This window comes from Aotus nancymaae, unplaced genomic scaffold (assembly GCF_030222135.1).
Source record: "Aotus nancymaae isolate 86718 unplaced genomic scaffold, 86718_ANA_hifiasm-v0.15.2.pri h1tg000022l_1, whole genome shotgun sequence".
Lineage (NCBI taxonomy): Eukaryota > Metazoa > Chordata > Mammalia > Primates > Aotidae > Aotus > Aotus nancymaae.
In genome coordinates this window covers 46912335-46925668 of record NW_026988435.1, presented here as the reverse complement: position 1 = coordinate 46925668, position 13334 = coordinate 46912335, and the positions used below count along the sequence as shown (strand labels likewise).

General features: G+C 54.7%; 1 protein-coding gene across 1 annotated transcript; it reads right to left on the bottom strand.

The window, feature by feature from the left end:
- Window positions 1–380: 380 nt before the first annotated feature.
- Window positions 381–2535, bottom strand: LRRC3 (leucine rich repeat containing 3). Its single transcript, XM_012447357.2, has one exon. It carries the CDS (start codon window positions 2530–2532, stop codon window positions 1759–1761), a length of 774 nt encoding a protein of 257 aa, XP_012302780.1. The 5' UTR covers window positions 2533–2535; the 3' UTR covers window positions 381–1758.
- Window positions 2536–13334: the final 10799 nt, after the last annotated feature.

Genomic DNA, 13334 nt, shown 5'->3' with positions numbered 1-13334 from the left:
GGAACCAGACCCCCCACCACGTGCTGGGCCTGTCTGGACCGCCAGGACCACGCAGCCCTACGCCAACACCGGTGCACTCTGATCTAGCTCTCACCGGAAGGGTGAGCGGTGCTGGAGGTCTCCGTCCTCTGAGCACAGCGACATTCAGGCAGCGTGGCATAGGGAAGCAGGCAGGGATGGCACTGCCTCCACTCACACGCTGGGCCCGGCTCCCCACCCTCCCCGCATCTGCACAGGGGAGCAGAGCAAAGCCCACCAAGAACCTCACAACGCAGACGCCCCCGTGACTCACTCTGCACACTGGGCACACGGGACAGGCTCTCACCTCCCACTTCAAATCGCCTGATGCTTTCCAAACAGAAACCACCTGAAGCTGCTAATCATTTTTAAGCATCTGCTTGGTGAAACGTCTCTACATTCATACAGTTCAGTCAACACACAGTGTACACTGAGAACTCATTTGCCCCCCTCAAAATACACAAAGTACTTTAAAATATAAACACTCATTAAAAAGACAATAAAAAATAAAATCAGGAATTACTGTCATATAGATGGAGGTCATACCTGACCTGAACGTGAAGTAAGGTAAGAAAACTGAGCACTAAATTATCTCTGAGATTCCTGGCAGCAAAGGTGAAAAGAGAGAGTTCCTGTTGCTAGAGAAACTGAAGCATCCCATTGACTGGCCTTGAAACATCAAACACCAGTACTCCTGGCCTTAGAAAAAGAGCTGTTTTAGATCTCAGTGACTAGAAAAGCAAGGCACAGGGCCAGGCATGGTGGCTCACACCTGTAATCCCAGCACTTTGGGAGGCCGAGGCGGGAGGATCACTTGAGGCCAGGAGTTCGAGACTGGCCTGGCCGACATGGTGAAACCCTGTCTCTACTAAAAATACAAAAGTTAGCTGGGTGTGGTGGTGCATGCCTGTAATCCCAGCTACTCGGGAGGCTGAGGCAGAAGAAGTGATTGAGCCCGGGAGGTGGAGGCTGCAGTGAGCCGAGATCACGCCAGGGTGGCACAGCCAGAGGGGCGGGAAGCAGGCAGGGCCCGGGTGTGTGGCCGCTGCCTGCTCCTGGGCGATCGACCCTGGACTTCTCACAGGTCTCTCCGGCACTGCTCACCCCATCACTGCACTGAAATTTTGGCACTACAGTTACTCAAAACAAACATTGTGAGAATAAAGGACAGGTTGAGCAGCACATCCCACTTCGCTCTCTAGAAAAACCTGGTCTCTGTTACTTCGCTCTGGAAACAGGGCTCATGTCCCAGTGTACTCGGAACGTTGTAACAGGGCTCATGTTTACCCACAATGCACTCTGTAGGCAAACAAGGGCAAGCCAGCTTCCCAGCACAGGACTTATCAGCGCCTTCAGCAGGTGAACCCGCACCCAAGCCCCCTCTCGTGAGCCCTCTAGCTGTGGAGTGCGCCCTTCCTCCTCTGAGTGCATATCCACAGCCTGCAGCCCCGCGTGGCAGAGGCTGGCATGGCAGAAGGAAAGCGGACTGCCACGATGGACAGCCCAGGCTGAAGTCCCACTGGGATCATCTCCCGACGGTGTCATCACGGGCAGTCACTCCGTTTCTCTAAGCTTCAGGTTCCTCATCCGTTAAGCGGATCTGATGGCAAAACCCCGCTGCCTGGACGTGCTGCTGCACCCGAGTGCGGGGGTGGGGTACAGCATACATGTCTGTGACGCCTGCCTTGGGGGACAGCAGAAGCAGCATCAGTCACTGGCGAGGGTCTGCCGGAACAGACACTAGGGCCCCGGGCCGAGGGGGTCCTTGGAGGCGGGCGCGCTGGGCAGGGACTTCAGGTACTCCAGGTGCCGGCGGGCATCTTCCTGGTTGTGGCGCACATAGTACACGACGTAGGTGATGACCATGGCGAACCAGCCGAACATGGTGACCAGCATGGCCACGTCGGTGGTCCTGTGGGGGACACTGCAGAGGCTGGCACCTGCGTCCAGAGCCTGAACCAGAGGCTTCCCCACGAACTCCTCCTGCACCGCGGTGTGGCAGGTGATCCCGTCCACGGAGTCGTGGTCCAGCTTCAGCTCCCACAGGGCCTCCTGCAGGGCGCACTCACAGTGCAGGGGGTTGTGGGACAGGCGTATCTTGGCGCCGAGCTTGCCCAGGGCGTCCTTGGGGATCCGCTGGATACGGTTGTAGGACAGGTCCAGCAGCCGCAGGCCCCCTGCCAGGCCCGTGAAGGTGGCGGGGCCAATGGCCTCGATGGCGTTTCGGGACAGATCCAGCTCCCTGAGCCGGTGCAGGTGCTGGAAGGCCCCGTCCGGGAGGTGGGAGATCTGGTTGGCGTGGAGCTTCAGGAGCACAGTGTCGGCGGGGATGTCCTGGGGGACTTCCTGCAAGCCCCGAAAGCTACAGTCGACAGCCACGGACCCCACGTGGTCAGGGCACTGACAGGGCTGTGGGCAGGAGTCGCCCAGGTGCAGGCAGAAGCCGAGGAAGAGGCAAGACGCCCGGGCGAAGACCAGCAGCAGCGAGGGGCGAGGTGGGCCCATGGAGCCCATCCTGACCTGCTACGGCCTGGGGATGAAACTCTTCTCGGGGACAAGGCCTTCTCCAACCAGACGCGAACCCGCCGTCCTGCCCCGCTGGGAGAAGCAGTGCGCTCCACTCTGGCAGCTCTGAAAGGGAAGAAGCAGGGGTAGGGGGTAGGGAAGACGGAGGGAGGTGGTCAGCGCTGCCTGCTGCAGTCACCTGGGAAACCCAGTGGGGACGGTGCCGAGTGCCCACTGAAGGGTCTGGGGTGCGGAGGCGCCTTCTTAAACAGCTCTGCCTGTAACTTACTTCTGGAGACTCCCAGCATGTGCCCGGGAGGAGCATCGCACAAGTGCAGGGAGCTGGCACTGCCGGGGAGTCCTGCGCGACCCAGGCGGAGGTCACCGCGGCCAGCCCTGGCCACCTACCGCACCGCTGGGGACCAAAAGCCGGGCGGCCGGGAGGCGGCGGCCCGGGGCCACCAAGCCCCTCCTCAGGGTGGAAGCCCGGAGGCTGGGGACGGCTGGAGCTTCTCCCGAAGCCGGAGCGCGGGTCAGGCCGGGCACGTGGCCGGGCACCAGCGGGCGCTCGCGCGCCAGGGGCTACTCCCGCGGCCATCACCCGGCTGACTCCCACAATCCCCGAAAATTGGAATAACCCAGCAAGCGCTTCCCCGCCAGCCCCAAGGGAGCCGCGGCTCGCACCGGGCACAGAACCGCGCCTTTTCTTCAACTGCCTGAAGAAGGAAACCGGGAAAACAGAAGCCAAGCCCCGTGCGCGCGGCCCGCGCTGGGCGTGGATGGCGGGGCCGCGCGCAGAGCCGGCCGGGCGGGGCGCCGACCCCGGGACCTCGAGCCTTTAGACCCTCGGCCCTGGGACCCCCGGAACCTGGAGCCCCGGGACCCCGGCACCCGCGGCGGGGGATGGGCACGGGTAAGCGGGGGAGCCACGCTCCCGGGGCTGGGTGAGGGCTTTACCTGCGCGGCTGCGGCTGGAGGCTGCTCTGCGAGCCGCTGCCGGGCCTCTCGGAGCCCGCCACACCCCTCCGCAACACCCGGCGCGGCGGCGATCCCGCTGCCCCTGCGCCGGCGCCCCCGACCACTCGCTGGGGAGGCCGCGGCTCCGGCCTGCGTGGGCGAGGGGCGGGGCGGGGTGGGGCGGGGCCTGGAACGAGGGGCGGAGCAAAAGGCGTAGACGGGCGGTGTTGATTCCCGTGGGGCGGGGCCTAGGGGCAGGGGCGGGGCAGGGGCGGGGCAGGGGCGGGGCATGTAGGGAAACCTGAACGCGACTTGTGGTTAGGCGGGGGCGGGGTTTGGGGGCGGGGCCTGAGGCAGGGCGGGGCCTGAGGGAGATGGGGCGGGGCGTGGGAGGGGCCGGTGGTGAGGCTTTAGATGGAGCTGGTACTGAGACCCAGGTCGCAAGGGCTGTGGGCGGGCTGTGGGCGTGGTTTTGGGGGTCGTGGGCGTGGTTGTGGTGTGTGGGCGGGGCCTGCGGGCCGGGCGGGGCTGCGGATCCAGACCCTGGACCTCACTCTGGGCAAATCCTCTCTTCCCTCTGGCACCGGACTTCTGAGGCTTGAAGACCCTGGGTCTGCGGGAAGCCCGTGCTAGGGGGTGAGGAGAGCTAGATCTCCGTCCGTCTATGTCCTCTCCTGCCCACGACCCCAGCTCCTCCACCCGGCGTCTGACAGCCCAAGGAAGGCAGGAAATGCAGGATGGGGGCATTTGAGCTGGACCTGAGCTGTTCTCATGGTTTTCAAAGAGTAGCTTTGTCGTGGCGTAATTGATAAAGCCACATATTTAAATCTGATACGTTTTGACACTTGGATACACCTGTGAAACCGTCAGCACAATCTGCGTAGTAAACGCCCTGGGTTCCCTCTTGGTCATCTCATCACAGGCGAGCACTGATCTGCCTTCTGTCACTACTGATTACTTTGCATTTCCTGTAATTTGCATAAATTTAATCATATAGTATATACTTGTTGTGTAGCTTCTTTCACTCGGCACAAGGATCTGTTGGATTCGCCTGTGTCCTTGGGTTTATCGATGCCTACTTCCTTTACCACCACGTGGTACTCCAGTGTATGAATGTACCGCAGTGTGCATCCGTTCATCCGCTGTGGGCATTTGGGTTGTTTCTGGTACTGACTCTTGCAGATGAAGTTTATCCAAACGTTGTGTACAGGTCTTTGGAGGAAGGATTTTCTTTCTCTTGACTCCGTATCTAGGAGCGGAGTGGCTGGATGCCGTGGTAGCCATATGTTATTTAAAAACTGCCGAAGTGATTGTACGGTTTTACACTCCACATCCTCCCCAGCACTTGGTATGGTCGATCTTTTCAATTTCAGATACTTTAATAGGTGTGTGGCGGTAGATGGAATTCCGTTTTTAATTTGCGTTTTCCCGTTGGCCAGTGGCGTTGAGCATTGTTTCATCTGTTTATTCCCCATCTCCGCAGGAAGTGTTGAGCTCAGTTCTTTCACTCACTTTTAACTGGGTTATTTTCTCGTTACTGAGTTTTGGAGTTTGTTGCATATTTTGGATACAAGTCCTTTATCAGATGCGGGATCTGGAAATGTTTTCGCTGAGCCTTTGGAGTGTGTCTTCATTCTCTTAACAGTTTTTCCAAGAGCAGACGTTTTTAATTTTGAGGAAGTCCAATTTATCTGTTTTCTTCTATGGATACTGCTTTATGTAAGAAATCTTTGCCTCACCCAAAGTCACAAGGGTTTGAGAGTTTTAAAGATTTGCATTTGGGTCTATTACCTATTTTAAGTTGATGTGGGTTTATGGTATGAGATATGATTCAAAGTTTATGTTTTGTGTATGTGGCTAATTAGTTTTTTCAAGGCTGTTCAAAAGACTATCCTTTCTCTAGTTTGCTGAGAGTTTTTTTAATCGGGAATAAAATTTGGATTTTGTTTTTCTGCGTCTGTTGAGAATCTTTTTGCTTGATGGTCTGTTACTATGATAGAGTATACTGATTGATTTTAAAGTGTTAAATCAATCTTGTGTCGTTGGGATATACCCCACGCGGTCATGATGTATTATCATTTTTATATGTGGTTGAATTATTTAACGGATATACAACTGCTGAGGTTACTTTATTCTTGACTGAATGTATGTAGTTTGTATCACTCAAGAAATTGCCCATCTCATATACTTTGTTGAATTTATTAGCATAAAGTTGTTCATAATATTCCCTTATCCTTTCAACACCTGTGAAGTATGAAGTGATGTCACCTTTCTCATTTCTGATACTGGTAATTTGTGGCTTTTTTTTTTTAACTGAACAATCAGATAGAAGTTTATCAATTACATTGATCCTCTCAAAGAAATAGCTTTTTGGTTTCATTGAATGTTATCCTTTTTTTCATTGCCTTCCACTCTTATCTTTATTCTTTCTTTTGCTTTTTTTTTTTTTTTTTTTGAGACAGAGTCTTGCTTTGTTGCCCAAGCTGGAGTACAGTGGGGCGATCTTGGCTCACTGCAACCTCCATCTCCCAGGTTCAAGCGATTAGCCTGCCTCAGCCTCCTGAGTAGCTGGGATTACAGGCATGTGCCACCATGCCCAGCTAATTTTTGTATTTTTTGTAGAGGCGGGGTTTCGCCATGTTGGCCATGCTGGTTTCAAACTCCTGACCTCAAGTGATCTGCCCACCTCGGCCTCCCAAAGTGCTGGGATTACAGGCAGGAGCCACCGCACCGGCCTCTTTTGCTTACATTGGGTTTGACTTTCTCTTCTTTTTTACGTTTCTTAAGGTGGAGCTGGGGTCACTGATCTGTGACCTTCTTTACTAGTATAAGCATTTAGTACTATAAATGTCCCTCTAAGTCCAGCTTTCACTGCATCCTAGAAATTTTGACATATTGTATTTTTGTTTTCATTAAGTGTATGATAATTTACAATTTTCCCTCTGATTTCTTTTTTGATCCATGAGTTTAGAAGTATGCTATTTCATTTCCAGATATTTGGGCGTTTTCCAGAGCCCTTTCTGCTATTGATCATTAATTTAAATCCATTGCTGTCAGAGGACATAGTCTACGTTTTGGATCCTTTTAAATTTATTGAGACTCATTCACGGCCCCAAATATGGTTGGCAGCTGTTGTATGTGCACTTGAATTTGTGTTCTGTGGCTCAGTGGATTATCCTGTAAATGGCAATGACCGTGTTATTTGAGTAGTCTAAGTTATCATCCACCTTGTGTCTGCTTGCTCTGCTAATTACTGAGAGACCAGCCTGGGCAACAAAGTGAGACACCATCTTTACAAAAAAAATCAGCCATGCATGGTGGCACGTGCCTGCAATCCTAGCTACCTGGGAGGCTGAGGCAGGAGGATTTCTTGAGCCCATGAATTCAAGGCTGCAGTGAGCCTTGATCGCGCCACTGCATTTGAGCCTGGGCTACAGAGGCAGTCAGAGGTTTCCACACCATCAAGCAAACAAACAAATTCCTGATAGTGGTGTCGAAACCTCTGACTGCAATTTCAGATTTCTCTGTCATTTTCCCCTGCAGCTCTCAGCTTTTGCTGCGTGTGCTTTGAGACCCTGCGCTCACACTGTGCATGCTGACCCGTGTCATCATGAAATGACCCTCTTCATCCCTAGACTCCGACTTGAAACTGACTCCTGCTTTCCTTCGGGTTTAGCTCGGGATAACGTCTTTCACCTTTTTACTTTTTACCTAGAATGTCTTATACTTCAATTAGCTTCCTTGGAGATTTCCGTAGGATCAAAGTATCTGCTTCAACATATTTATTAACTTTAAAAAAGTGATAACCGCTTTTCAGTGGAGAAACCACCTCACCCACGTGGCAAGGCTCGGCCATCGGCGGCGAGGCAGACTGGCATCACGTTACCTCGATACAGCACTCTGAGAAGGACGTCATTTCTCCGACATTCCTGCCAAAAACGCACCGTCCCATTCCAATCTCAGGAACACCCCAGGCACACCCCAACTGAGAAACACTCTACAAAGTGACTGGTCAGTGCGTTCAAAGGCAAAAAGCTCGTGGAAGACACGAGAAGACAGAAGTGACAGCTGAATGAGCATGGAGTCCTGGAAGGGACAAAGAACGCGAACAGAGGAACTGCAGACGCTGAGCGGGGGCAGCGGTCCGGCTTGCCCGGTTTTGCGGGGGTGACTCTGGCCTTGCTGACCTTGTTTTGAGGTGAGGATCACTCTGGCCGGCCGGTGTGTGCTGATTCTTCCCTGGACGCTCCAGCTGGCCCTGTTCCTCTGAACTGTCTCCCAGCCTCATGTCTTCCTCAGGATTCCGCGTGTGTTCCCCGCCTGGCTCTTCAGCAGCGGCTCTGCTGCCCTTTCAGTGGCTGTCCCAGGGCAGAGCGTGACCTACCCCCTGCTTCTCCAGCCCCAGCGGGTCAGGCGTATGGTAAGATCCTCCAAGCAAGTGCCACCGCCCTCGCCTGGACCCCACACTGTCACCATGACACCTTCTCATGTGTCATAAACCCCACAACACGCTGTTAGGATTTTCACTTTAAATCAGCAATTATCTCTTAAAGGGACTAAAATAATGTGAACTGTGAAGCTGATATGTTAAAAACAGAAGAAACGCCAAGCCCAAACGTTCTGGGATATTTTAGACATTTAAATCAGATGAATTCACGCAGCTGTCACTGAACACTGCCGTGTAGACAGGATGAATCCGCAGACGTCACAAAGAGTGAAGGAGGTCAGGTTCCGCTTCGGGAGGTTCGGGAGCAGATGAGGCTCGTGGTGGGGTGAGGAGGTCAGGAGCGTGGGGACAGCCACGCAGGGGGCTCCAGGCTCTGGGGGCTGGAGAGGACCCGGTGCTGGCTATGGACCTGGGTAAGAACCCATCTGCTGCTCACACCTAGGAGGTGTACGCGTGACTGAGTGGGCATTATGCCACCGTCGGAACGTTTCAGATGTGTGGCATGCGCGCTGGTCTGGACGCTTCCAGGTGTTGGCAGCATGTGCACTGATGGGCTGACAGAGGAGTCGGGGGCGCTTGCGTGAAGCCACAGAGTGAGCGCTTTCTTTGGGTCCCGTGGGTCCTGCGTGTGTGGCCTGCCCCATTTGGTGAAGATGTCAGCAGACTGTCAGAGCCCTGCACACAGCCTGGCAGTGCTCTCAAAAACACCACCTCCTCCTGCCTCCCTGGCCTGACTGCTGTGGCCTCCCTCATGGCTGTAATTGGGTCCGGGCTCAGCATCTCACACCCGTGTCTGCCCAGGATCCGGTCTTGTGGTCTGGGGTAAAACGCAGCCGTGAGAGCGTCTGGCCCGTCTCACTGGGGACTGGCGTGGAGGAGCTGCAGCTGCGGCATCCACGGGGCTGGGACGCCCTCAGGCCAATGATTAAAATGTCCTGAGTGAGGGGCCAGGGCTGCCCACCCCACACTCAGAGACAAAGCAGCCTCAAATGTGCCCCGCCTCGCTGCCAGGGCTGGCCACTGGGTGCAGGCTGACCACCCTACAGCCCTTGCCTCCACACTCACCCCCCTGAGTCCGGCCCCCGCCCCTCACCCAGCATGGACCCTCAGACAGAGCCCCGGGCCATCTCACAGGCAGGGCAGGGGCAGCACCGGGGCGAGGGCCGGCTGCAGCAGCCGCACTCCCCAGGGCCTCCGCCCGCGTGAATTGCCTTTCAGCCAATTGGTCCTCAGTGGCTTTGGCCAGACTGAGCCTTCCCCTAAGCTCCCTGAATCCCTGGATTTCTCTGTCAATCTTGAAAACCTGGACTGGAGATGTTCCCTCCTGGGTCTGCCAGCCCGGTCTGTAGCGCCTGGCCGTCCTTCCCGGAGTCCCTCCAGCCGCCTGAGCTACCTCCTCGCCCCGGCTCCCAGCCTGCCCCATTTCCCGGGGTCCTCCCTTGGATTTCCAGAGCCCCCCGCATCGTGGGCTCTCCCGCACGCCCCATGCTCCCCTCCGACCTCTGGCTTTCCCTTGCCCCCCTGACCTCTGGCTTTCCCTTGCCCCCCCGACCTCTGGCTTTCCCTTGCCCCCCCGACCTCTGGCTTTCCCTTGCCCCCCCGACCTCTGGCTTTCCCTTGCCCCCCTGACCTCTGGTTTTCCCTTGCCCCCCGACCTCTGGCTTTCCCTTGCCCCCCTGACCTCTGGCTTTCCCTTGCCCCCCGACCTCTGGCTTTCCCTTGCCCCCCGACCTCTGGCTTTCCCTTGCTCCAAGTCGTCTGAGCTTTGTCGATTTTGTGGCTGTCTTCCCAGAACCGGTTTTTGAATCTATTTGTCACACCAGTTCTTTATTTTTCCTATTCATTAAAATCTGACATTGTCTTCATCTTCGCCTCTGGGTTTATTTTGTCGCTATTTTTTGAGCCTCTTGAGTCATAAACTTAGACCATCTATTTCTGTCTTTTCATTCTCAAACAAGTGCATTTAAGGTTATGAATGTTCCTCTGAAAACCCTCCAGCCGCACCAGAGAGAAGCACCCGCTGGGTGGCACGCACCCTCTCATTCTCTCTCACGTCTCATTTCTCCCCCACTGGACCTCCAGGGCGTCCCAGCTGGAGGCAGTGTGAGGGGGCCCCTGGGGGTGCTGCTGCAGCCCCTATGGCTCACCACAGAGAACCCCTGCTTTGTTAGGGAGGACAGCGTGCCCAGCTCAAAGTCCCCACTTCCTCCCGCCAGATCCCCGTGGCTGAATCTTAGGGCAAAGTCCACTGTCCCGGTGGCCCTGCCCTCCCCACGATCACCCAGAAGGAGGTGAGGCCTCCTGTGCACGAGGTCGGGTGGTGAGGGCAGAAGCCCCTCACAGGGGGCAGAGCCGAGGAGGGCTGCACTCCCAGCAGGGCCCGCCGGCCGACAGCGCCATTGCGGAGCTGGCCAGGGGCCGGGCGCTCAGGGTCCGAGGGTGCCTGGAGCTCCACTCACACCAACTGTCCTCTCACGGCACGTGCCCCACGTCCTGGTGTGACTCCTGACGCTGTGGCTGGAGGGTGTGGCCGGCAGGGTGGGGGTGCTTCCGAAGCTTGCTGGGACCCCCTCTCTGCGAGATTGTGCTGTTCCGTGCCGTGTGTGTCTGAAGATGACGTGTTTCCTCAGGACCTGCTTGCGGCGGAGCAGATGCAGAAACACACGCTATCTGGAGTGTTTGTTCGTGTATCATTCATGTGTGTGTTCATGCACACGACACATGACATATGCACAATATGTAATAATACATAATCCCTAAGGACACGTGTAGATATGACTGCAGGCAGGCACAGGGACATCCATATTCGTAGGTACACACACGCAGGTACACACGCTCACAGAGCAGACTCAGTCTCCGCTGCCTAAATCCCAATTCTGTCCCATTCTCCCTGCGCTGCTCCGTCACCAGGCTGGAGCACGATGGCGTGATCTCGCTCACTGCAACCCGCCTCCCAGGTTCAAGTGATTCTCCTGCCTCAGCCTCCTGAGTAGCTGAGATTACAGACATGCGCCACCATGCCCGGCTAATTTTTCTATTCTTAGCAGAGACAGGGTTTGCCATGCTGGCCAGGCTGGTCTTAAACTCCTGACCCCAAGTGATCCGCCCGCCTCGGCCTCCCACAGTGCTGGGATTACAGGCGTGAGCCACCAGGCCCGCCTCCTTGTTCTCCTCGACAGCTTTGATTTCTGAGAGAAATCTGAGAAGACGTCAGCTACGCCTGTGAATTTGCCAATTTCTTCTTGAATTCCTGTCCATTTTGCCTTATGTATTTATAAATATTTTTGCCCTATATATTCCCGGTGTTAGATAGTAGACTGTGATCGTGGCATCTTCTTGATTCGTTTCTGCCTTTGTCCAATTACCTTCGTCTTTGTTCCTTAAAAGGACACACTTCGCCTTTAGTCCTGCTGGTCTGTGACAGCCGTTTCCACGGCTTGACTCCTGAGCGCTTTGCCTGGTGCAGGCATCCCCAAGTTTTCGTTTTGGGTGAGTCTCTTGCAGATGGAAGAACCGTTGTGTCACATTTTTATCCTAATATGAGACTCGCCACATCCATGTGTGGTCATCGCTGTCACGGTTTGACTGTTTTCCGGCATCTTGTTTCATATTAACCATTCTTTTTTTTTTTAAAAGATGGGGTTTCACCACCTTGGCCAGGCTGGTCTTGAACTCCTGACCTCAGGTGATCCCCCGCCTTGGCCTCCCAGTGCTGGGATTACCGATGTGGACCACCTGGCCCAGCCCATATTAACCATTCTTTACTGATATTTTTTCTCTCCTTGACTGTGTAGTTCCATTTTATTCCTCCGACGATTTAAAGTCATTCCTCTATTCCATCCTTCTAGTTTACTTCCTGCATTTGTAAGCCCACTTTCTCCAGCTCTCATGTGTGGCCAGGGCCTGGCTCTCCCTCCGGAGCAAGACAGGAAGCCCAGTGCATGTTAGCTGCCTTCACAAGCCTCCTCTGCCACCCCGCTGAGGCCGTCCGGGATTTTAATTCTAGGCTATTGTTAAATTTCTGTAAAATCATTTCAACTTTGCTGAGATAGAATTCGCAGCTAGGCATTGTGCACAGTTAAGGTGTATGACTTGATGTTCTGATCCACGCTGTGGACGACGCTGCAGTCCAGCTCGTCCGCACGCTCCCGCCTCACAGTCACTATTCGGTTGATGCAAAAACTAACTGTGGTTTTAGCCATTAGAAGCAATTACTTTTGCACCAACCTAAATTTTTTTTTTTTTTTTTTTTTTTTGCCGCCTAGGCTGGAATGCCGTGGTGCAATCTTGGGTCACTGCAGCCTCTGCTTCCCAGGTTCAATCAATCTTCTCACCTCAGCCTCCCCAGTAGCGGGGACTACAGGCACTCGCCACCATGTCCAGCTAATGTTTTTCTTTTTCCATTTTTAGTAGAGATGGGGTTTTGCCATGTTGCTCGGCTGACCGCAAGCGATCTGCCCTCCTTGGCCTCCCAAAGTGCCGGGATTACAGGCTTGAGCCACCGTGCCAACCTCTTTTCTTTGTGTGTGTTGAGAAAGATGGATCCTCGTAGCACTTTTCCAGTGTCCAATACAGCTTTGTTAACCGTGGCCACAGGCAGACAGCCCTCCCCAGAAACCGCATCTGCCGGCACTGTGGTCGTGCACTTCCAGCCTCCAGAACCGTGAGAAAAAGCGTGCGGAGGGTTGGAGCAGCCAGCCTGTGGCGTTTCGCTGTCGCAGCCTGGGCAGGCTGCAGGGGTGTGTGCTTTGTCCTGCTTCGTTTTGTTTTCTGTAAATCGCTTCTGAGAAGCTCTTTCAGGAAGGACGTGTGGGTGACACTTTGTGTCCTTGAAGTTCGTCACCGGGTGCTGCCACCGGGAGGCCTGCGTGGCCGGGTCTGTGGTTCCAGACACAAAGCCAGTCACCTGGGGATGCCCTCTCCTCTCACTCCGACCGCCGTGCGGAAGCCTGGGTGGGGGGCAGGGGTTGTTTTTGTTTTTTATCACGTTGGGTTTTAAATTTTTCCTCTTCCCTCATTGTTCTAAAATTTTTTGACGATGAAGATGCATTGAGGAACTTTTTTTTATTGAGCTTCATCAGACCAGACTTGTTCCTTCTGCAGTTTGTGTGTCTCATTCACAAAGAGCGATTCCGTAACAGCCGCCGCTCTGGGCGCCGGGCCCGGGGCAGGCAGAGCTTCCGTCGCGGGGTGTGGGGCCCGGGCGTGCGTTATTTCCCTCCCATCCATCCTGTTCTTCTTTGGAAACTCTCAGCATTGCAGCTGTTGGAATGCCTGGATTCGTCCTCCGTTTCTGTTTTTTATATATACTTCCCCTGCTGTGCACAGAAACGTCGTGTATTTTCATGTACAAATAAAAGGAAGCAATAACTCATCCCAGACATCTGAGGAAAGCCGGCACCCCCCG